Consider the following 24169-nt stretch of genomic DNA (forward strand, 5'->3'; position numbering starts at 1 on the left):
CAACGCAGTTGAGAGCGTGCCAATTGGGCTTCTATAGCTCCAGAAAATCCACTTCGAGTGCAGGGAGGTCAGAATCCAACAGCATCTGCAGTCCTTTTCAGCCTCTGAATCAGATTTTTGCTCAGGTCCCTCAATTTCAGCCAGAAAATACCTGAAATCACAGAAAAATACACAAACTCATATTAAAGCCCATAAAAGTGAATTTTAACTAAAAACTAATAAAAATATAATAAAAACTAACTAAAATATATTAAAAACATACTAAAAACAATGCCAAAAAGCGTATAAATTATCCGCTCATCACCTGGCCAAGTTATTCGACGAGAAGTTCTTCCCAGGCTCATCTATATCTCGAACCCCAACCATGCCTTTCCTCACCCACCCCCAGAAACCCCCTTTTACTTTGGCAAGCAAAGCCCACGCGGACACCCCAACCCCAACCCCACGCATGCCTTCAGCACCCCCGCTTCTCCTAACCCCGCCCAAATCAAACCCCCTCCGTAAACTCTCCCCCGCCGAGATTTAATTTCGCCGTGACAAGGGTTTGTGCTTTACTTGCGACGAACAATTCTCCCCCTCCCACAAATGCTCTTCCAAACACTACTTCATCATCTAGTCAGTGGAGGAACTCCCACCGGACCAAGACTCGCCAGAGGAGCCCCTTAGCCCACTCGTTTCTACCCGTGATCAGGATTCCACCACTGAGAAACCTCACCACTTATCCTTTAATGCTCTCTCAGGAGTACCCTCTAAGAAGTCGATTCGGTTCACGGGCTCTATTGCAGGGAAACAACTTCGGATTCTCATGGATGGCGGCAGTTTTGACAACTTCATCCACCCTGGCCTCTCAACTATGCTTGCTCTCCCCATCTTTCCAGCCCCAAAATTTGCAGTGGAGGTCGGCAACGGTGCCTTACTACACTGTGAAGGTGAAGTATGCAATGTTCCAGTCACCATCCAGGGTCATACTCTCTCTATTTCAGCCTTTGTGCTGCCAATTGCTTCAAAGGAGTTGGTTTTGGGTGATAGTTGATTAGAGACACTGGATACTCACTTGGTCTACTATAAAGATAAATTCATCATAGTCTTGGCTGGGGATCGATTGGTCACTCTACAAGGCGAGAAGTGGCAAGGTCCAACCCAGGCTCACTTTAGCAAATTCCGGCGTCTCCTCTCGGTGTCTGCTATTGCTGAATTATACACTCTTCAAGCCTAGCCGCCCGAGACCCCTGTTCCTGCCCTCATTGGATTTTCCCTCCACCATGCCGCCTGAACTGGCCTCACTTCTAACTGACTTTGCTACAGTGTTTCAGATTCCGCACGGCCTCCCGCCACCGCATACCCATGACCATAGTATCACCCTATTTTCCAACTCCTCCTCGGTGAAGGTGCACCCATACCGGTATCCACATAGCCAAAAAGCTGAGATTGAACGTATTGTGGCTGAGTTGGTGTCAGAAGGCGTGGTGCAGCCCAGCACCAGCCCTTTTTCGTCCCCAGTCTTGTTAGTTAAGAAGAAAGACGGGACATGGCATTTTTGTATGGACTATCGGGCTCTCAACGCTGTGACCGTAAAAGGCTCTTTTCCCATGCCAACCGTCGACGAGTTATTGGACGAGCTCTTTGGAGCGCAATTCTTCTCCAAATTAGACCTCTGATCGGGCTATCACCAAATCATGGTCCGTGAACATGATCGTCATAAGACTACCTTCCGGACACACCAGGGATTGTACGAATGGCTGGTAATGCCATTCGGGTTATCTAATGCACCAGCGACCTTCCAAAGCCTCATGAATTCCATTTTTGCGGCGATCCTAAGGAAGTTTGTGCTAGTCTTCTTCGATGATATACTCGCCTATAGTCCTGATTGGGATTCTCATTTGCAACACTTGAAGCATGTCTTGTCCATGCTTTAGGAGAACACCCTCTTCGCTAAGTTGTCAAAGTGTTCCTTTGGGCAACAGAGCATTGATTACTCGGGACATGTAGTATCCAGACATGGTGTCCAGGTGGACGGTTCAAAGGTCACAGCTATCAGGGAGTGGCCTATGTCGACCTCGGTGAAGCAACTTCGTGCATTCTTGGACCTTGCTAGTTACTATAGAAAGTTCATCCGCCAGTTTGCTACCTTGGCTGCGCCACTCACAGACTTACTGAAGAAGGACGACTTCACTTGGTCTACGGCCACCAACGATGCCTTCATCAACCTTAAATATGCACTTACAACAGCGCCGGTGCTGGCCCTACCGAATTTCTCGAAACCCTTTGTGCTGGAAACTGATGCTTCGGGGACCGAAATTGGTGCAATCCTCAGCCAAGACAACCACCCTATTGCATTTTTCTCCCGAAAACTCCCTACCTCCAACCAAAATTGGTCAGCTTACGCTCAGGAGATGCATGCCATCATTTCAGCTGTGGCCAAGTTCCGCCACTACCTTCTCGGCAATAGATTTATTATCCAAACATATCATAAAAGCTTGCGGGAGCTGCAACAACAGACCATTCAAACCCCAGAGCAACAACGGTGGATGTCGAAGCTGTTGGGCTATAATTTTTCAATTGAATATAAGAAAGGGTCCGAGAATCAGGGAGCAGATGGCTTATCACATGCCTTTATGTCTTTGACTACTATGGAGAGTGAGCTGATGGCTCAAATCCAACAGGGCCTCAGGGATTTCGACCCCAAATCAGAATTATCTGAGTCAGCGGCATCCTCAGACCTGCTGCACAACAGGCAAGGGCTCTGGTATTGGGACAATTGTATTATCATCCCAGCTGAGTCTCCATTAGTGAAACACATTTTGCGGCACTTCCACGATTCACCGTTAGGTGGACATGCTGGTATTCAGAAAACCTTGGCTAGAATTGCAAGTCAATTCTTTTGGAAACACATGGCCACTTCTATCAAGGAATACATCTTATTTTGTGCCATTTGCCAACAGGCAAAGTACTCCACCCGCCCCCCCTCCAGGCCTCTTAGTGCCACTCCCCATTCCTTCCCATGTGTGGCAATATATCTCCATGGACTTTATTACCGGTCTTTCCCCTTCTCATGGCTTTGCGACAATCATGGTGGTGGTTGATCGTCTCTCTAAATTTGCTCATTTCATTCCCCTCTCATCAGACTTTTCAGCTTCTAAGGGCGCTGATGCTTTCATCAAGCACATCATTAGCATCCATGGGGTTCCCCAGTCCATCGTCTCTGACCGAGACAAGGTATTTACTTGCAAATTCTGGGAATACTTGTGCAATGCACATGGCATCAAGTTGGCTCGAAACTCAGCCTAGCATCTGCAAACTGATGGCCAGACCGAGGTCCTCAATAGATGTCTCGAGATGTATCTACACTGCTATACTCAGCAGAACCCGAAGGCTTGGTGCAATTTACTGCTTTGGGCGGCATTTAGTTATAATACCACAATTCACTCAACTACAGGTATATCTCCATACAAGGCCCTATTCAGGAGAGATTCCCATCCTCTTATTCGTTACAATGTTGAGGCCACGGACCCACCAGCGGTACAAGAACTCCTCCAGCAGCGTGACCATATACTGACAGCCCTTCGGAGCCATTTATAACGAACACAAGCTCACATGAAACTGAACGCTGAGAAGAAGCGCAGCGAATTGGAGTTTCAAGCCGGTGATTTGGTGTATGTGAAGCTCCAACCGTATCGACAGCAATCGGTGGCATTGCGCAGGAATAAAAAACTTAGCATGCGCTATTTCGGCCCATTTCTAGTGATCGCATAAATTGGTAAAGTTTCATACAAGTTGCAGCTCCCGGCAACTGCTAAAATTCACCCAGTCTTCTACCTGTCATTGCTTAAGAAGTGTACCGGCAAACCCCAGAATCTAGAATTCCTTCACCGTTGTTGCTGGATGGCCAGGGCCTTGAATTGCAGCCTCAACTGGTCTTAGGTCACTGTATGGTCAAGAAGGATAACCGCTGGCATGAAGAGGTATTGATCAAGTGGCAACCTGTGGAGGATGCTACTTGAAAAGTTTATGAAGATATGAAGCAGATGCACCCCAATTTCGACCTTGAGGGCAAGGTCAATTTGAACGGGGGACTGTTGATAAAAGGAAAGAGAAATGGGGCAGCTGGCATAACAACTTAACTAGCAATATGGAAGCAACAAACTTTCCGAAAATGACAACAAATATATAGGAAGAAAGGCACCAAGGGGATGACATGGAAGTTGTAAGCTCTGACCTTCTCACCCTCTGAAATTGCCCTTCTCTGTTAATTCTCACTATTAGCCATTTTGACTAATATCTCCTTCTTCTCTGTTGCAAGAAGCTCTCTCTTTCTCAACTCTACTTCTCAATTCTGTTATCTATTAGGTGAATTGGTTCTTTTTTTTTTTTTTCTAGTTGTTGAACCTTTGTACTACTCTCATACTCCCTTCATTCAAATTAAGTGTCGAATTGCCTGGATAATTATATCACAGTATTAAAATAAAATTATTTAAATTCATGCTAAATAATGTTTTAGTCTCCTAGAACAAACTCTATCTTTATTTTAGTATTCTTAAAAGTTGGATTATAATTTATAATATAATTAGATAACCTTAATTTTAAAGGGTTAATTTTAATGTTTGTAAGATTAATCTTAAAATATTATTTTAATTCTTTTAGAAATAAATAAAATATTATTTTAATATTTTTAATATTAAATTTAAATTCATAATTGCTAATACAATCAATCAACTTCGGTTAACCATATAAGGATAATTTAGTATTTTTTAAATTAATGCTTAAAAGGATATCTTAGTCCTTTAAGAATAAACTAAAATGTATTTTAGTTTTTTTTAAAATCAACCTTTAAAAATTGTTTTGTTCTTTAAAGTATTAATTATAAAAGTATTTTAATCTTTTTAAAAATTAAAATTTAAAATTTTTATAGGTATATTTTTTAAATTAAGTTTGTTGTGTAAAAATTGAAAAATATTAGCTATTTTAATTTTTTTTATGTATAAAAATTGTATAAATGATATATTAATAAAAATGACATTGTTGATTTTTATTATCAATCTTATCTATTTGTTATTAGTTATTCTAAAATGTTAAAATTTACATCTTTGATATTATATATACCTGAGTAGTTGATATAAATATTTTCATTTGTTATATTTATTTTAGATAAAATATTGTGTCAATTTTTTTATTATCTATTAGAAAATAAATAATGAGTTTATGTGAATTATAATGGCTAATTTAAATTAATTACACCTAAAATTAATAATATAATTCTAGTAATATAACTTAGTTGATCTATTTATCTTTGTCTCTTCTCCTTCTATATAAGTCAGTTAGCCATCTTATTTAATATCACTCTTGTCTCTCCTTAATTCTGTCTCTGTTATACTATTACCGTGCCTCTACCATATTAGACTGTCAAAATCCCACCACGATACCAACACACTGCCGCTTGTCTTGTGCGAGTCTCACTGCAACACCAACTTACAGACTCAATGCTGCCAGATCGCTGCTAATTTGTCTTTGCTTCTTTCTCATTTTACCTCATTTTTTTCTCATTACTTCTTTCTCACCAACACCCGTTATCATGCTCTATTAGGCTTCCACCTTGGTTCTCACCAACCATGCATTCACCTATGACCTTTTTTTCAGTACGCGTGATTCTACTTCTGTCAATCATTTATTTTTCTCTTTAATAGAATTTAAATTAAAAAAATTAAATTTTAAATTTTAAATTTTAAATATAATATAAATCTATTTAATTCAAATTATATTATATTAAAATAAGACAAATAATATAAAAAACATAAATTTTTGTGTTTATATACATACAACTTATATTTATTTTTTATATAAAAAATTTCTAATATTATTTCATAAATATATACTTACACAAAATATGTTTTATTTAAAAAAAAAATTTGTCCTCTTAAAATTAATTATAAATTTGTTTTATTTTTTGTAATTAAATTAAATTTTTAATTCAAATTAAATAAACTTAATGTTAAGAAATATTTTAGTATTTTAAATTAATCCTAAAAGAGTATTTAATTTTTTTCAATTTTTTAACTCTGTTTTTTGTTTTTATAATTTTATAATAATTTGATGTCAATTAAAAAATAAAATAAAATTAAATTAAATTAAATTAAAATAATAAAACAAACAATTTTAACAACAGAATTTTAATATTCTTTTTTTTTCTTTTGAATTATTGGGTATTAAATACAAACATTTTTTCCTTTTTTTTTTAGTTAAAAGATTCTAAAATTTCATATGACTTTAGAGTATCAAATCACGTGCAAATTTAATTTTAGTGCAAGAAGTTCAATTCAATATTTTTCATAGGATTCCAATAGCATTTCTTGTTCTTGCTTATGTTCGATTTTCATTCTTATGATCCCACCTCTTTTTCATAAAAACAAAAAAAAATCTCATTATTTTGCACGTTACCAGCTAAGGAAGCAATGACTTCCAAACTCATTATTCATATTGGCTTCCAAACTAGTTCTGAGCCACTTTTGATATTCTCTATCAAACTCCTGCTACACTTTATACCAGGTGTTGTTATATATGTGATTAAAAAGAAATATCTATATATATCTATACAGATTTACATTTATACCGTAGTATTGCCTTTAAAAAAATAAAATATTTTTATTTTTAAAATTTAATAATTTTTTATTAAATATATGTTTTTTTTATAATTTTTTGTCAATAATTAATAATATTTTTAAAAAATAAAAATATAAAGATCAAATTTTTATTTAATTTTGTGTGTATATTTTTTAAATAATTATTTAATTATTTTTATAAAATTTTGAATTAAATACATATAATAAATTTATCAAATAAAAAATTTGTTTGTCCTTTACAAAAAAAATAATATTAATTTTTTGTATTTTTGCCAACAATACATGTGTTAGTTGAAATTTGATATTCATCTAGCATTTTTTTTATGTCAAATATATTAGATGACAAAATCAATCTAGCTTGTTTTACGTGGCCTGTGAATATTTAAGATCAAAACAGCTCAGGTGCGTACTGCGTTACGTCATTGCGCAACTGCCTCTTCGAAAGTTTAATTTCTTCATTTTAAAATAAAATAAACAATGAAAGAATAAAGAGAAGACTCCATAATGTTTCCTGATGGCTGATGCTCATTCCGCATCTGCATTATATTCAATGAACGGTATCCCCACGTACAAAAAATATTTAGAGGAAAAGAAGGTTTTGCTAACTTAATTAAAAAAAAAAGTGAACTTTATATTATTATGGCGGCTAAAGTATTGTTTTTATTTTTAATGTTTGCGATAAATTTTATTTTAATTTTGGTTTAATTATTCTGTTAATCTCTATAATTTTGTAAAATTTTTAGTTAAATTTTTATATTTTTTAATTGAATTTTTGTATTATTTTTTTTAATTGGGTTTCCATATTTTTTTATTTGAGTTTCTGTACCAATTTTTTTTAATTGGATCTTTATAAAATTAAGTCAATTACTGTTAAGAGCGACCTAATTTAAAAAAAATTGGTGCAGAAATCTAATTAAAAAAAAAGTATAGAGACCTAATTAAAAATTTTACAAAATTATAGAGACCAACAGAGTAATTAAACCTTTATTTTTTAATATTTTAATAGTTTTATTTTTATCTCAAAATATTTAAAATAATATCAATATTATCTCACAGTAACACTTAACAAAATTAATATACTGTTAATAATATTTTTGTGAAAGTTACGTTTATTCAATATTTTTTTCTACTTTTATTCTCTCAATAAATTCAAATTCTATTTTTTTTTAAATCTCTCTTAAAGAATTAATAGCATAAAAATGAGAAGAAAGAAATAAAAGAATAAAGTTTGGACTTGTTGAAAGAATAAAAATAAAAAAAATTGAATAAATTTAGTCTTAACAAAAATATTATTTTAAATATTTTGAGATAAAAATAAAATCATTAAAATATTATCAACCAAAATAAAATTCACTTTAAAGGTTGGGACTAGTACAGAACTTTACCCTATTATTAAAAATTTAAGAGTGTTATTTTCTCAATTAAATTATTCTTCTACTTTTATAGTTTGAAAAGTATGCTTAGAATTTATACTAGTTAGCAAACTCCTAATTGAAACTCATTTCACAACGTGGAAGTTGGACACAACTAGTCACCTACTACAGGGAAAAGTTTCCCTATATAGTTTACATATCTGAACCAAAATAAAAACCATAGCTTTTCTCGTACAATCGAATTGATGGCAAAAGCAACGCGCATAGCTGTTGTTACAAGTCCTGGCTTGACCCACCTAGTTCCAATACTTGAGTTCTCCAAAAGATTCTTGGAGCTTCACCCAAATTTTCATGTCACTTGCATGATTCCCTCACTTGGGCCACACCCAGATTCAACCAAATCCTACCTTCAAACTCTTCCTTCAAACATTCACTCCATCCTTCTCCCTCCAATCAACAAACAAGACTTGCCCCAAGGAGCATACCCTGGAGTTCTTATTCAAAAAACCGTTACCCTCTCTCTCCCGTCAATTCGTGACACCCTTAAATCCCTCACCTTAAGGGAACCACTTGCAGCTTTGATCGCAGATGCTTTCGCCTTCGAAGCACTTTCATTCGCTAAGGAGTTCAATTTCTTGTCCTACATTTACTTCCCTTCTTCAGTTATGGTTCTTTCATTGTCTTTGCATTTGCCAAAACTTGATGAGCAAGTTACCGGTGAGTACAAAGACCTAAAAGATCCTATCTATTTACCCGGTTGTGTACCAGTTTTCGGGCGTGATCTTCCATTACCAACGCAAAATCGATCCAGTGATGGTTACAAACTCTATCTAGAACGTTGCAAAGGATCGAGTAATGTAAATGGATTCATAATCAATAGCTTCTTGGAATTGGAATCAGCTGCTATGAAAGCACTTGCAAAGGAGAAAAGTTGCTTCAGCTTTTATGCTGTTGGACCAATTACACAAAAAAGGTCATCAAGCAATGATGGTGATGAGGAATTAGAGTGTTTAAGATGGTTGGATAAACAGCCACATAGTTCTGTTTTGTATGTTTCTTTCGGAAGCGGCGGAACACTCTCTCAAAGCGCAATCAATGAGCTAGCTTTGGGTTTGGAATTGAGTGGTCAAAGGTTTTTATGGGTTCTTAGAGCACCAAGTGATTCATCGAGTGCTGCTTACTTAGACAACCAAAAGAACGAGGATCCATTGAAATTTTTACCAAGTGGGTTTCTAGAAAGAACCAAAGAGAAAGGTTTGGTTTTGCCATCATGGGCACCCCAAGTACAAATCCTTAGTCACGATTCAGTTGGTGGGTTTTTGAGTCACTGTGGTTGGAACTCGGTGTTGGAAAGTGTACAAGTGGGAGTTCCAATAATCACATGGCCACTCTTTGCAGAGCAGAGGATGAATGCTGTGTTGTTAGTTGATGGACTCAAAGTGGCGGTGAGGCCGAATGTTGGAGAAGATGGTGTTGTTGAAAAGGAGGAAGTTTCAAAGGTGATAAAGTGTCTAATGGAGCAGGAAGAAGGTAAAGCAATGCGCAAAAGAATGGAGGATTTGAAAGCTTATGCTGCTGATGCAGTGAACAAAGATGCTGGTTCTTCAACACATGCGCTGTCACAATTGGCTACTAAGTGGGAAAAGTTTAGTGGGATTGAAGATAATAATTAAATTAATAAAAAAATAACAAATAAGTTCCTAATCTTATAATTTTCAAACGAAAATTTAAATATATTTTTAAATTTTTTAAAACTTAAATGTTTGCAAGTTTGAAGGTCAAAGAACTATTTCTCCTTTTCTCAAATTAATAAAGCCTTCTATGGTTCAGTTGATGTGCATGTTATATATTGTTTAATATGGGCCAGCCATATGGGTTTTTCTCTGTTGGTTTTTTTTTTTTTTGTAATGGACTGATATTGATGTCAGTAATAATATTTAGCTTGCTTTGACACGTTGCGCACATAAGTCAAATTTGTTTTCAAGTTAAATTGTTCGTCTTTCCGAATTCCGATTACCAGAAAAAAAAAAAAAATTGTTCTTCATTCTTCATTTGTTTTTCTTTTATGTTTTACACTTTACTTCAATTATATTAAGTATATATTAAAATTAATTATTAATATAAAATATATATTAAAAATAAATTAAATTATATATATTTATATATAAATATATAAAAATTAATTTATTAATTAATTTTTAGTATATATATAATATTTAATTTTTTTAATTTTTCTCTTTCAAGTTAAACGTAGCTTTATCTCTGAATTTTCTAAGTTTGTGTTAATAATTTTCCTATTTATTTATACATGTCGTATCTTTTAAAAAGAATCTTAACATTATGTACCAATATTTTTGTCAACCTAATTCTCTAAAGAGACGTTTTCTAATTACAAATTCAAACTCAATAAGAAAATGTTGAAACTCACTATTTGAAAAAGTTAAATGTGACAGAAAATTCACAAAATATGTATAAAATCTAAAGAAAAAAAATATAATTTTGGAGAGAAATGAGTTTTTTTTTTAATTTAAAAAAAAAATTTTGTTTCTCACAATATTCTCCAACCCAGCAAGCCAAGAACTAATTCGTCGCAGTACTAAACTCTATTTAAGAGTTTGTCACTGGTCAATGGTTGTTGCATGCAAAAAAAAAAAAAACTTAAAATTAAGCCAATGGATGTTTCATCCTTTGCTTCCTAGTCCATTTTCCTTTCAGCTACAAACCTGTTGGGCCAAAGGAGTCCAAAAATATTAGTTCACTTACCAAATTAACCAGACACGTGAAACATGGTCCGCAAATACGAGTTCAGGTCGTCAAGCGAAACCTCAAGTTAGTGAAATTTTGGGTTAATAATTAAATAATTAAATGTTCCGTTTTAATATCAAAAAAAATTAAATAATTAAATTAGTTCATAAGAAATAAGATATTTTTTAAATTTTATTTTATTTTTTTATTAAATTATTTTATCAAAGATAAAAATTAATCATATTTATTTTTTAATTTTTTTATTAATAATTTTTGTTAATAATTAATGTTATAGAATATTAATTAACAACGTACATAATAATGCCTGATAATTTTAATTGAATATTAACTAAATATGTTTATATAAAAATTTATTAATTTAATTTTTTCTTCAATTACATAAATCTCATTGATACATATTTTAAATATTTGTAATATGAAGAGATCAAATATTATTTAATAATTATTAGTTTATTTTGATGTATTTTAATTTTTGTTTATTTAATTACTATATTAGATTTTATATTTATGGGTTTTAGGATTTTCTTTATTTTAACGTAATAAGAGGTTATAAATATCTACGGAGCTATTGTAGTAGCAATATTGAGTGATTAGAAATGTCAAAGCACTTTTAGATTTTGTGATGAAACCATAATGTGAACAAATAAGGTTGAGGAGTCCTTTCAATTTAATTCCCAAACTATGGTGTGAACAAGTTAGGTAGAGAAGTCCCTTTCTTATTGCGTCAAGAAATTGAATAAAAAATAGGGTGATTCTCTTTGTATTTAATTTCAACCTATCTTTTTTTGTTTATATTTTAATTACAACTTATCTTTTTTATTCAATTACAATTATTGTCTTGTTTATCTTTTTTTTTATCACCTATTCCCAATATACCCAACGACTAAATTGATAGATTTTCAAAATATATTTGGTCAGCGTTTACTTGAAGATATGTCATGTATTTTTTTTTTACCAAAGATATGGAGCTCGAATTCGTGACCTCTAAGATAGCGTTTGTTTTGAGGTACTGAAACAGAGAGACTGAGATTCAATATCATGTTTGTTGGTTCAGAGACTAATACTAAAATTTCTGTTTCTATCTCTAAAATTTCAGTATTTCAGTACCTCCAAAGGTTGCGTTTGTTTATAGAGATAGGACACTGAGACAGAGACACATAGATATAAAATTGTGTTTGACAGAAGAGATATGGATAAAAACAATGTGTCTAGGAACACTGAATTAGTATATTTTGTATCCATCCTGACAGGAAGGACATGAAGACACTAACAAGAGACACAACTTATTTTTCATTTTTTTCTTTTATTATTCTTGTTAATTTTTTTATAAATATATTTTTTATTATTTTATTTTTCGTCTCAAATTTTTTGAACAAAAAAATGTGAATAAATTAATTTTTCATAATTTATTCTCGTTTATCATCAAATAGGATACAAGAACACAAATTTTTGTATTTCTGTCCTTTGTATTTTGTTCTCAATGTCTTGTCTTATCTTGTTCTAAAAAACAAACGCAGCCTAAGAAATTGGAAAGATGGGAGATCCTAATTCACGTAGAGTTAGAATTAGACCAGAAAAATAACCTATAAAATATTTGAAACTTAAATTAATAGTATTTTTTGGTGTTAAAGTTTGTGTCAATTTTATCTACTAAGTTCCTTTTCTTTTTATGCCTTCTTTTTTAGGATAATAGCTTTCTAAATATTTACTACTCTCGATACTCTAATTCGGCAATTTTGTGTAATCACTACGTCATTAGTTTTAATGACATATCTATTTGTTAGTAACGTGATATTCTTTCTTTATCATAATATCAAATGATTGATCTTATTTAGAACAATGCTCTAATTTGAATTTTTTGACTTAACAATTTTGTCAAAAATATCTGAGTTTACAAAATTAAAAATAGATCATTTTTATTTACTAATTTTTAAGCGTGAAAAAATCTCTAAGAGACCTTTCAATTTTCTTCGTGCAAGGAGTAATTTTTTTATTTGCGAACCACAAAGTTATCAATTCTTTTCTTCCTATCAATAAATGCTACATTAAGTATTAATTGAATAATTTCTCTTTTAACTTCCACTTTTTTAATTTTCTAAAACAATTCCTCTTCTCAAAGAGAAATTTTTTAAATATTTTTTTCTCTTCCTCAGTTTTTCTCTCTACCTTTTTTTCAGTGACGAGTGATACTTTCTATGAATACTAACAGTTAAGTATCTTAATAGCAAATCAAGTAAAGTTTTTTCTTTTACTTTTCGTAATTTCATCCATTAATATGTGTATTTTAAAAATATTCATACTGTATTTTTGTTTTATACTGTCACATGTATTTTTTTTTTTGTGGTTTTAATTCTTTTACTTTTGCACTCGCTATGAGCATAGTGAAAGTACCAATATTTTAATTTTTTTCTCTAGTCTTGACGGTGTTGATTTTAGGTTTTGTTTGCTCAATTTCTGGGTTTTCCCTCGCCTTTCTAGGTTTTTTAGAAGCTGGAGAATTTTCTTTGAATTTTTAGGTGAATTTCGAGATTTTTTCTTTGTAATATAGTGGTGTTTTCTCAAGATACCAAAAAAAAGGTGGTCGGAATTCGTGAGCATACTAGCACCTCTAAATGTCTGAGACCTGTCCTTGTGCTCCCAACCAAATTCGGGTACTGTACTTGAAGAGGATATCTACTCTTTTCGAGGAAGTAAAGTTGACTCCATCCACCATTACCCAAGAGGAGTTAGATAACCTCCAAGAGGCCAGAGTCGTTTTCAACACTAACTTAGGTAATTTGTATGTCCTGTCGGTTCTGGGTCCCAATGACCGTTTATGCCATATAAATGAACATGTCAGGAATATCTCGAACTAGTTGTGGATATACGAGACTCTATTTTTCTAACTTGAAATTTGAATTTTGCTTTTCGACTTTCAAATGAACATCTTGAAACATAATGGATGTGCTCCTTCTCAACTCCATCCAAACAGTTGAGCCATCATCCACAGTTTTAAATTACTGTGTTCTTTTTAGACCTTGAACTCTCCATTAGAGTTTTTTTATTTTTTATTTTTTGACCATACCTTTTAGCTCTTAAGACGGTGGGTTTAACTCTTTTTGAGATAACCCAAATAGAAGGATATTCAATCTTTTTGAAGAATCTTACTACATATCCAAAGAAAAGTTCTTCAAAATTAAAAAAGTAGCCAACACATTTTTTCATGACTTTAGAGAACGAAAAAATATTCAACTTTTATTGGAATTTTAATATTTTATCCCCGAAAATTCAAGTCTAAAGAGTTAATGCTTCCGAGCTTATGAGCATTAACATGCTCATGGGCCTATGAAACGAGCATCCATTAAGTTTAAGGGACATCATTGTTGACGAGCTGTTGCTTAAAATGCCGTTGGTAAGACTTTAAACTTTTAGCTCTCAACTTTATAATCTTAAAATCCTTTCTTTTGATTTTATGAGTCGATAAAAGCTAATTTTTAGCTTTCCTTTTTTTCTTTTCAGTTACTATGATTAGAGGGATTGCAACTATTGTTGCAAACTTGTAATAAAGAAAAGGTTATAAACTCAGCCCAACCTCCCAATTAATCCTAGTGGAGATATGGTGTCATCTTCGGCCACAATGAACAACCTACGACCGCCTCCCAGATTTGAAGGAAGCGATGAAGGACACGGTCCTGAAGTTCACAACTTGAAAAAAAGACTCCCGTATCCGTTCTCCAAAAAATGAAAAAACTGAAGAACAAGTCAAAAGAACCTTTTGATGTCCTTTTCTTTGACGATTTTGAGTGTTTATGGGTTTTGATTCGTCCGAACACTGGGGAGGCCGAGTTTAAGCGCTTCCGAGTAAGTCGTCAACTGAAAGGAAGAGCTTCATGTCGGCCGAGATCAAACACCGCGGCAAGAATACCTGCAAAAGATACTCCGACACTCAAGTTAGTGATAATCTCGAGAGAGAGAATAATTAAGTGAGAATGAATAAGTGAATATGAAAACTGGTAATGGAACCTGATCTTCAGCTGAGAATATTAGTTCGGCTTTATAGGGATTATTTTACCGTTTCCTGTGAATCAGTCCTAGTTTGTAGGTTGGTTATGATATTCTGTTTTGGTGACTAGGTTTTGTTGAGCACGTGTCTTATTTTTCGAATGGATGAGGCCGAGCTTATCTGCTCACGTTCCGAGCTTGGTTGATGTGATTCCAGCCTCAGATATTCGTGTGCCGAGTATTCCGGGCGACCGAGGATGTGGGTGACGTATCATAGCCCCAAGCTTGCCTTGGTTTGGACAGGACTAAGGCGAGCTTGTACACCCTGGATGGCAAAATCCTCGGTCGCTTTATTTGTTGTGTGTGTTCCTTACAGCCCCCGAGCTCGTCTTAGTTTTGGCGCGTTGTGTTTTGAAACGGTTTGTAGCATTTAATGCCTACGTTGTTCTTCGTGCATTAATGAATGATTGATTTGATTGTGCTGCGAGTTTCAAGGAGTCCCTGACCGTTTGATTTGCTGAGTGTTGATCGTGGGTTTTCTGATGGTTTGGATCAAAGGAAAACGTTTCATATGTAACTGCTTTTTCACTATGTAATAAACGTGCTTACTTTCCCTAGTTTTTTTTTGTATTAGGTGCTTCTGCGTTTTTGGAGAAATGAGCAAGAAAGGTGAGTGCTGATTCGTGTCTTCATTGCTTCCTTCTTCCTTTCTTAATTTTGATTCTCTGTTCTTTGTTTTATGGAAGATAAAATGCCTGATGTGGGTGAGGGGATTTGTATGGTTGGGTTGACTCTAGGGTTAAGGATTATGTGTCTCAGTTTAGTGATAAGGAGTCTGTTGACATGCTGGGTTCGAATGTTTGGGTTAGGAGCGGTAGTGATATAAGGATAGAAATACTTCTTTGTGATGTTGGTGACCGGGTTTTCCATTGCTGTGATGACTGGGCTTACTTTTATATGTACAGCTGCTTGTTACTGAGTTGGGAGTTAGGGTTCCTTTTACTGATTTTGAGTGTGGTGTGCTTTACTGGTTAAACTGTACTCCTAGTCAACTTCACACAAATTCCTGGGGGTTTGTAAGGGCCTTTGAGGTGTTGATGGAATTCATTGAGCAGCCGCCCTCTCTTCGGTTGTTCTTCTCTTTGTTTCAGGCTAAAGGAGTTAACCGAGGTCTTTGGGTTAATCTTAGTAGTTACCCTCGTCGTGCTATTTTCGGTCTTTACAAGTCTTCTTTTAAGGATTTTAAAACCATGTATGTTAAGGTGAGGAGTGTGCCCGAGGAGTTTCCTTTCTATCTGAATGAGTATCTTGTTGAGAAGTTCCCTCTATCTTGGTGTTCCGAACCTATGCAAGCTCTAGACGTGGATGATAGGTCGATTGATGATCAACTTATGATGGAGTTTCTGTTTGAGAAGTTGGGCCCAAAGGGATTATTATCTGTGTCCGAGTTGTTAAAATGGGATTCTGATAGACTCGCTGTTCTGAAATATCTAGGTAAATTAGTTGTTTTTGATTTGTTGTTGTTTTGTCCTTGTTTGTTCTTATTCTGTTGGCCTTCCGTATAGGTGACAAGGCGCCTACAATTACTACTGCTGGATTGAAGTCATTCTTCAGTCAGCGGAAGAAGGATGAAAAGGAGAGCTCGGCTACCAATGCCGACAAGGGTCTTGTGATTCAGCCCGAACCTGCCTTTAAGGTTAAACAAAAAAGGGGTCATGCAAAGGAGAAAATTGCTGAGGCTTTTCTGGAGAAAGGAGAGTCTTCTATAGAGCTTCAAAGGGTGGAGTTGGCTTATGAGTCTCAAAAAAGGCTGCATGGTTATTCGGAGGATGTGCATAGTCGGTCTTTATGGGGAAAACTATACCTTTTTTCTGTCATGGCTGATGAGCTTTGTTGCTTCCCTGATGATATAAAGATGATTGAGGGTGTCGGACGTGTAGGAGTGAGTCGTTTTCTGTAGGTAAAGGTTGTACTTTGTCTAGTAGGGGTGCACATGGGCCGGGTGAAGCCGGGTTTGATGGGACCCAGACCCGACTCGAAATATACGACGGGTCTATTTATTAGACCCGAACCCGACCCTAGACCCGATGAAACCAATACACTTTTGGGCCACAATTATACCAGGTGAAAGCCAGGCCGTTAACATTACATTACGTTGATACCTTCTTCTAAGCTAGCATGTAAAAATATCCAAATTTCCAAGACTCCAACCATTATTTAACATGGTAAAATTCACTTAGAAAAACATAACAAGAACCAACTCTTCTTTAAAATTAAAGCATAACCACAATCAATACTAATATTGTCTAATAATACCAAATATTTAAATCAATACAAATAACACAATATTATACATTAGTCTACAGTCTTATGCATTCTAAACATAAAACATTAACTTATAGTCTTATAATGACTAATAACACAAAATATTAAGGTTTACAATACTTAAATTCCACATAAAAATAGTCATGATCCATCACTAATAACACAAAATATTAATTGTGTATGATGACCGGACCACCGGGCCGACTTCGGGTGACCCGAGCTATGGCCCGGACCCGACCCGAAATAATGACCGGGTCTATTTTTGAGACCCTTACCTAACCCTAAACCCGATGAAATCACACCAAATTAGCCCCTAAAGTGTTCGGGACCGGGCCGGACCTTCGGGCCGGGCCGGGTCTGTGCACCCCTATTGTCTAGTATACATGTGTTATTATATTGTTTTGATGTTCTTGTTTTTGTTTTAGGTAATTGGTGCACGTATTGTAGCTGTTGGTCGTGCTCAAGAGCTAGTTTTTTGAAAAAGAAAATAAGTCTACTCTAGACGTCGCCGAGCTGTCCTCAGCTGTGGAGGAAAAGGAGAAGACTATTATAGAGTTGTCCTCATCGTTGAGGTTGAAGGAGTCTGAGTTTGCTGAGGAGAAACACCTTCAACTCTCTTCTGCAGAGGAGGTGAAGATTGTTAAGGCTGAAAATGATCGCTTGGGGTCAAGGGTGAAGGAGTTGCAGACTAAGGTCTCTGTGGCATATGCACAGGGCTTTGAGCGTGCTGTTTCTCAAGTGCAGGTGCTGTTTCCCGGGTCAAATGCGGATATGCTTGACGCGACTAAAGTAGTTGTGAATGGGCAGCTTGTGGATGACGAGGTTGCTTCTTTAGATGATAGCAGGGAGTCTAGTATTGGTGATAAGGCAGATTAGGCCTTTAGTTTGTGCTTTATTTTGTAAGCTTTGTGTGTAGGCCTTTAGAACTTTGTATTTAACTTGTTTTGTCTTTTGGAAAATTCCAAGTATCATTCTCGGTTGCTTTTTTTTGTTTCCAAGCATAGAGCTTGGGTTGATAATGACTGTTTTAGCCTTTTATGAAATATGATATTTTGGTAAAGATAGTAATAATGTTTTGTCATGCCAAGTGGCGTGTTCGTACTGAGTATAGTTTTTGATAGCTATTGCGCATGTGATGAATTTGTCAATAGTGAATGTTTTGTAGTATTTTTGGTTTGTTTGTATTTGTCGGAGTATTATGCTCGTCGTAGGCGTGTTAGTTTTCGAGTATGAAGCTCGGATGATGTTGTTGACTGGCGTGTATTCTGGTCATCGTAGTAAAAATATTTTGCTTGCGACGTAAATTACTTTCGTATAGTGGTTTGTTGTGTCCGGCCTCGTTAAAACCCTCTCCGAGTAAAACCCATGTGTTTTGGGAAAAAAGAGTACCATCATTCGCGAATTTACAGACAATGTCATGATTGATATTCCCTTAGGGAGGAGACATTCCATGTTCCTGGAAGTTTATCTCCTTTAAGGGTTTCTAGTTTGTAAGCCCCCTTTCCGAGATTTTGAAGAACTCGAAAAGGTCCCTCCCAATTTGCTGCTAACTTGCCATGTGCCGGAGGTTTCCAGGCTTCTTCTATTCGTCTGAGTACGAGGTCTCCGTTGTTGAAAGACCTGTGAACTACTCTTTTGTTGTGTCTTCGCTCTATGTATTACTTTCTGGCTCGCTGCTTTATAGCTGAAATGTCCCTTTCTTCTTCTGCAAGATCCAACTCGGCTGCTTGAGCTTACGTATTATTCGATTGATCATAGAGCTCGGTCCTTAATGTTGGGACGCTGACCTCTACTGGGATGAGTGCTTCTGCGCCATATACCAGCTTGAAAGGAGTTTCCCCTGTGGCAGATTGGATGCTGGTATTGTAACTCCATAGGATTTCTGCAATAAGGTCGGCCCATTCTCCTTTAGCCTCGCCGAGCTTTTTCTTTAATCCCTGCAAGATAATTCTGTTAGCTTATTCAACTTGTCTGTTAGTTTGCGGGTGCTCTACTGAGCTGAAATGATGTTTGATGTTAAAGTTTATTAGAAAGGTAGCGAGCTTATGGTCTGTAAATTATCTCCCATTATCTGAGATTATCTCTCTTGGGATACCGTATCTGCATATAATAGTTATCCATAAAAAAGACCGCACTTTTTCTGCCGTTATGTGTGCCAGTGGTTGTGCTTCTATCCACTTAGAGAAATAATCTATTGATACCAAAAGGAACTTTACCTGGCCTGGCGCTTTTGGGAAAGGTCTGAGGATATCCAATCCCCACCTATCGAAAGGCAGCTTACCTCTATGGTGTGGAGTTCTTCGGCTGGGGTTTTGGAGAGTGTGGCGTGCTTTTGACAATTATCGCATGCCTTTACTTTTGAAATACAGTCCCTTTTTATCGTCGGCCAATAGTATCCTGTTCGCAATATCTTTGCGGCTAATGCTCGGCCGCCAATGTGATTTCCGCAAACCCTTTCGTGTGTTTCTACTATAACCTCTTCGGCTTTCTTATTGCTGATGCATTTGAGTAGTGGTTGGGAATGTCCTCGCTTGTATAGGGTGTTTTCGAGCACTGTATAGAAGCTTGCTCTTCTTCGGAAGAGCGGCAAGTTCGGCTTATCATTTGACATGGTGCCTGTGTTGATGTAGTCGAGAAAAGATGTTCGCCAATTTGGTACCTGTATGATACTTAAAATTGTATCCTACTCAAAACTCGGTTTGTCAAGTGTTAGTTGGGACAGTGCCGATGTGTTTTCGGCTTGCCTAGTTGTGGCTAACTTGGATAACACATCGGCCCTGGTGTTTTGTTCTCGATTCACATGAATAATGTCAAATTTGCTAAATTTTGAAATGAGATCCCTTGTTATGACCCAATATTTCTCTAACAAAGGATATTTTACCTAGAATTCGCCCTTTATCTGATGCACCACTAATGAAGAGTCGCAGTAAACTGTTATTCGGGGTATTTGTAGTTGTAGGGCAAGCTTTAGTCCAGCGAGTAGGGCCTCGTACTCCGCCTGATTGTTGCTTGCGTTGAAGCGGAACTGCAGTGACTGCTCGGCCACCACTTTGTCTCCTTCCTTCAGCAGTATCCCTGCTCCACTGCCTTCTTTGTTTGACGCTCCATCCACATGTATGCTCCAATTGACCTCTGTGTTTTGTGTGTCATTAGTCATTTCCGATATAAAGTCGGCTAGCATCTGTGACTTCAGTATTTTCCTTGATGCGTACTGGATGTCGAACTTGGATAGCTCAACCGACCATTTTATTAATCTGCCGGCGAGCTCGGGTCTGGTTAATATCTGCCTCAACGGCTGGTCTGTTCGTACTATGATTGTGTGGCTCTGGAAGTAATGTCGCAGTCTTCTTTCCGTGGTGATTAATGCTAGTGCCAATTGTTCTATCTTCGGGTATCTTGTTTCTGTAGGTTGTAGTACCCTACTGATGAAGTACACTAGGTTTTGCTTTCTCCCTGCTTCTGTTACTAGTACCGAGCTTATAGCATGGTTAGATACTGATAGATATAAGCACAATGGTTTACCTGTCTCAGGTCTTTGGAGGATTGATGGTGATGTTAAGAGCTTTGAGCTCGGTAAAGGAGTTCTCACATTCGTCTGTCCATGTGAATTTCTTGCCTTTAGATAATGTCTAGAAAAAATGATAAGATCGGTTTGCCACTGCAGGTAGAAAACATGACAGGGCAGCTATTCGCCCTGCTAGTTGCTGGACTTCTTTTACTGTCTTTGGGCTTGTCATGTTCAGCACGGCTTTGCATTTCTCTGGGTTGACTTCTATGCCTCGCGAGGTTAGCATGAAACCAAGGAACTTCCCTCCTTGGACTCCAAAAGCGCATTTGTCCGGATTGAGTCTCATGTTGTATGCTCGAAGTTGTTTGAATATTTCTACCAAGTCATCACAGTGTGACCCTTGTGCCGGTGTCTTGGCTACCATATCATCTACATAGACCTCCATATTCCGGCCTATCTGCTGTTGGAATACTTTGTCCATTAATCTTTGATATGTCGCACCTGCATTCTTTAGGCCAAAAGGCATTACCTTGTAACAAAAATTTCCATGTTCTGTTATAAAAGCTGTTTTGCTTTGGTCCTCTGGGTGCATCAGAATCTGGTTATAACCAGAGTATGCATCCATAAAACTCAAGGCTTTGAAACCAGAAGCGTTATCAACTAATTTATCAATACAAGGTAATGGATATGCATCTTTAGGGCAAGCTTTGTTTATGTTTGTAAAGTCGACACACATGCGCCATTTACCTGAGTTCTTCCTTATCATTACCACGTTGGACAACCATGTGGTGAAGCGAATCTCTCTGATGAAGCCTGCGTTGAGGAGCTTCTTTGTTTCTTCGAGTGCTGCTTGTTTTTTCTCATCTCCGAGGTTCCTTTTTTTCTGTGCCACTGGTCGGATTATTTTGTCGATTGCTAACCTGTGGCAGATGACCTTTGGGCTTATTCCGGGCATGTCATCTGGTGTCCATGCGAATAGGTCGACGTTCTGGCGCAGTATTTGTATAAGTCTTGCTCGGTCTTCCCCTTCTAATGCTTCTCCAATGTATGTGTATTATTTGTCATCTGCCGTTAGTGTTATTTGTTGAAGGTTGTCCATTGGCCGAGGTCTTCCCTTGAGTCGAGGTCGGCTAGTGTCGCTGTGTCTGCAGAAGTGTGGATTGCTTGAACCTGAGTCCGAGCTTCTTGTTTTGTTTGGGTTAGCTTTAGGCTAGCATTATAGCACTGCCGAGCTTCTTGATGATCGGCGTACACTGTAGCTATCTTGTTTTCCTGCACTGGGAACTTAACACACAGGTGTAATGTGGACACCATTGCTCTGAATATATTCAGGGCGGGTCTTCCAATTATAATATTGTAAGGGCTGTAACAGTCTAGTATTAGGTATTGAATATCAATTGACTTTGACATAGGGATTTCTCCCATTGTGGTCTTTAGCCATATGTGTCCCATGATGGGGACTCTCTCTCTGGAGAACCCAATTAGCTCTACCGAGGAGGGCTGTATCAATTTTTCTGATAATTTCATCTTTATAAAGGTAGAATAAAATAAAATATCAGCACTACTACCTGGGTCCAGCAATGTTTTTCTTACCAACAGTTCTCTGACCTGGATGGAAATTACCACGGGGTCGTCGAGGTTAGGGCTTGCCGATCTGAAGTCTGCTTGATTGAAGGATATTGTGACGTTTGGGTCTTTGTCCTTCTTTGGCTGTATGGTTCCTTCGACTGCTAGCATCGGCCTGTAGCTTCGCTTTCTGGCCGAGCTTGTTTCACCTCCGCCTGCGAATCCTCCTGATATGTGGCTAATGACTCCCCTTGGTGGATCAGGAGTTGTCCGTTCTTTTTTATTGTTGTCCGTCGTTGCTTGTTTGTTCTCTTCCCTATCCAAGTTTCCTCTTCTGCCCTTCCGGCTCTCAACATATTTGTCCAAGAGTCCTTGGTGTGCCAGCCTTTCTAGGAGATCCTTTGCGACAATGCAGTCGTCCGTGGTGTGGTTGAACTTCTTGTGGAAAGCACAATGTTTTGTCCTGTCCATGAACCTTTGGTCTTGGTAGTTCCCTGCTCGAGCTGGTGGCTTTATGATTTTGGTGTTGAGGATCTCTCTGATGATGTTTTCTCTCTTGGTATTGAATCTGGTGTATGTGTTGTATTTCAGTGTGAGCTTGGAAGGCTTCTTAGTGTCTCTACGGCCTGGTGATTTGAAAGTTCTTTCCTCATCTCGCCAATGTGGTTGTTTGTCCGATTTTTGGGCCTCGCGGAGCTCTTCGATCTCCATTTGACCTGCCGCCCTTTCCCGGAATTCTTCTAGCGTCTTAGGCTTTGTTATAGCAATGGTCTCCCGGAATTTGCCAGGCCTGAGGCCGGCTTTTAGAGCATGTAGGTGGACAGCCGGGTCCAGGTCCTGGATCTCCATAGTGGCATCCGCGAATCTGGTCATGTAGTCCTTCAAGCTCTCGTGCTGACCTTGTTTGATGGTGCCGAGGTAATCTAATCCATGTACGTATATCCTCGATGCAGCAAAATAATCAATGAATGACCTGGCTAGGTCTTCAAAGGAGGAAATTGAACCTGAGAAAGTTTAGAAAACCAGAGCAATGCAGCACCATCAAGGTATGTGGGGAATGCTCGGCAGAGGACGGGCTCATTGTTAGGACCATTGAAGAACATCATCGATTGGAACTTCTTCACGTGGGCTCGTGGGTTTCCGAACCCCTTATATGGTTCTAATGCAATGGGCAGTGTAAAGTTCTTTGGCATTTGGTAGTTTGTGATCTCCTCGGAGAAGGGGTTGTCGAGGGTGAGCTTCTTCTTCGGCGGGATGATGTTTAAAGGGTCTGTGGCAACTTGGGCCGAGCCTTTGGAGCTTTCTCCATTGTTCTGGGTTGATAGCTCGACTATCCTTCGTACTTCCACCTGAAGCTCGGCGATTCAAGCCAGGAGGTCATCTTGTGAGAGTTGTGGATTTTCCCTGTCAACCATGTTCGAGGATCGGAAATCCTGCAAAATAGAGTAGAAGACTAAACAAAGAAAAAAATGGGGTTAGATGTATTCGGCCCTACGGTGGGCGCCAAGTGATTCGTCCAAACACTGGGGAGGCCGAGCTTAAGCGCTTCCGAGTAAGTCGTCAACTGAAAGGAAGAGCTTCACGTCGGCCGAGATCAAACACCGCGGCTGGAATACCTGCAAAAGATACTCCGACGCTCAAGTTAGTGATAATCTCGATAGAGAGAATAATTAAGTGAGAGTGAATAAGTGAATATGAAATCTGGTAATGGAACCTGATCTTCAGCCGAGAATATTAATTTGGCTTTATAGGGATTGTTTTACCGTTTCCTGTGAATCAGTCCTAGTTTGTAGGTTGGTTATGATATTCTGTTTTAGTGACTAGATTTTGTTGAGCATGTGTCTTATTTTTCGAATGGATGAGGTCGAGCTTATCTGCTCACATTCTGAGCTTGGTTGATGTGACACGAGCCTCAAATATTCGCGTACCGAGTATTCCGGGCGACCGAAGATGTAGATAACGTATCAGGTTTTAATAGCTATTGAATGCATATCATCACGGTATCATATTTTATCCATTTGATGATTTTTATTTTC

General features: G+C 37.1%; 2 protein-coding genes across 2 annotated transcripts; one reads left to right on the forward strand and one right to left on the reverse strand.

Moving 5' to 3' along the window:
* The first annotated feature begins 8187 nt into the window (after positions 1 to 8187).
* Positions 8188 to 10031, forward strand: LOC130935609 (hydroquinone glucosyltransferase-like). Its single transcript, XM_057865429.1, has one exon. The coding sequence runs from the start codon at positions 8233 to 8235 to the stop codon at positions 9658 to 9660; it is 1428 nt and encodes a 475-aa protein (XP_057721412.1). The 5' UTR covers positions 8188 to 8232; the 3' UTR covers positions 9661 to 10031.
* Positions 10032 to 21644: 11613 nt separating this feature from the next.
* Positions 21645 to 23006, reverse strand: LOC130934690 (uncharacterized). Its single transcript, XM_057864233.1, has one exon. It carries the CDS (start codon positions 23004 to 23006, stop codon positions 21645 to 21647), a length of 1362 nt encoding a protein of 453 aa, XP_057720216.1.
* Between the last annotated feature and the right edge of the window lie 1163 nt (positions 23007 to 24169).

The sequence above is a fragment of the Arachis stenosperma genome, chromosome 6, assembly GCF_014773155.1.
Source record: "Arachis stenosperma cultivar V10309 chromosome 6, arast.V10309.gnm1.PFL2, whole genome shotgun sequence".
Classification (NCBI taxonomy): domain Eukaryota; kingdom Viridiplantae; phylum Streptophyta; class Magnoliopsida; order Fabales; family Fabaceae; genus Arachis; species Arachis stenosperma.

What these genes read in the sequence shown, in the direction of transcription:
- LOC130935609 (XM_057865429.1), top strand. Translation starts at nt 8,233, where the DNA reads ATGGCAAAAGCAACGCGCATAGCTGTTGTTACAAGTCCTGGCTTGACC.
- LOC130934690 (XM_057864233.1), bottom strand. Translation starts at nt 23,006, where the DNA reads ATGACCAGATTCGCGGATGCCACTATGGAGATCCAGGACCTGGACCCG.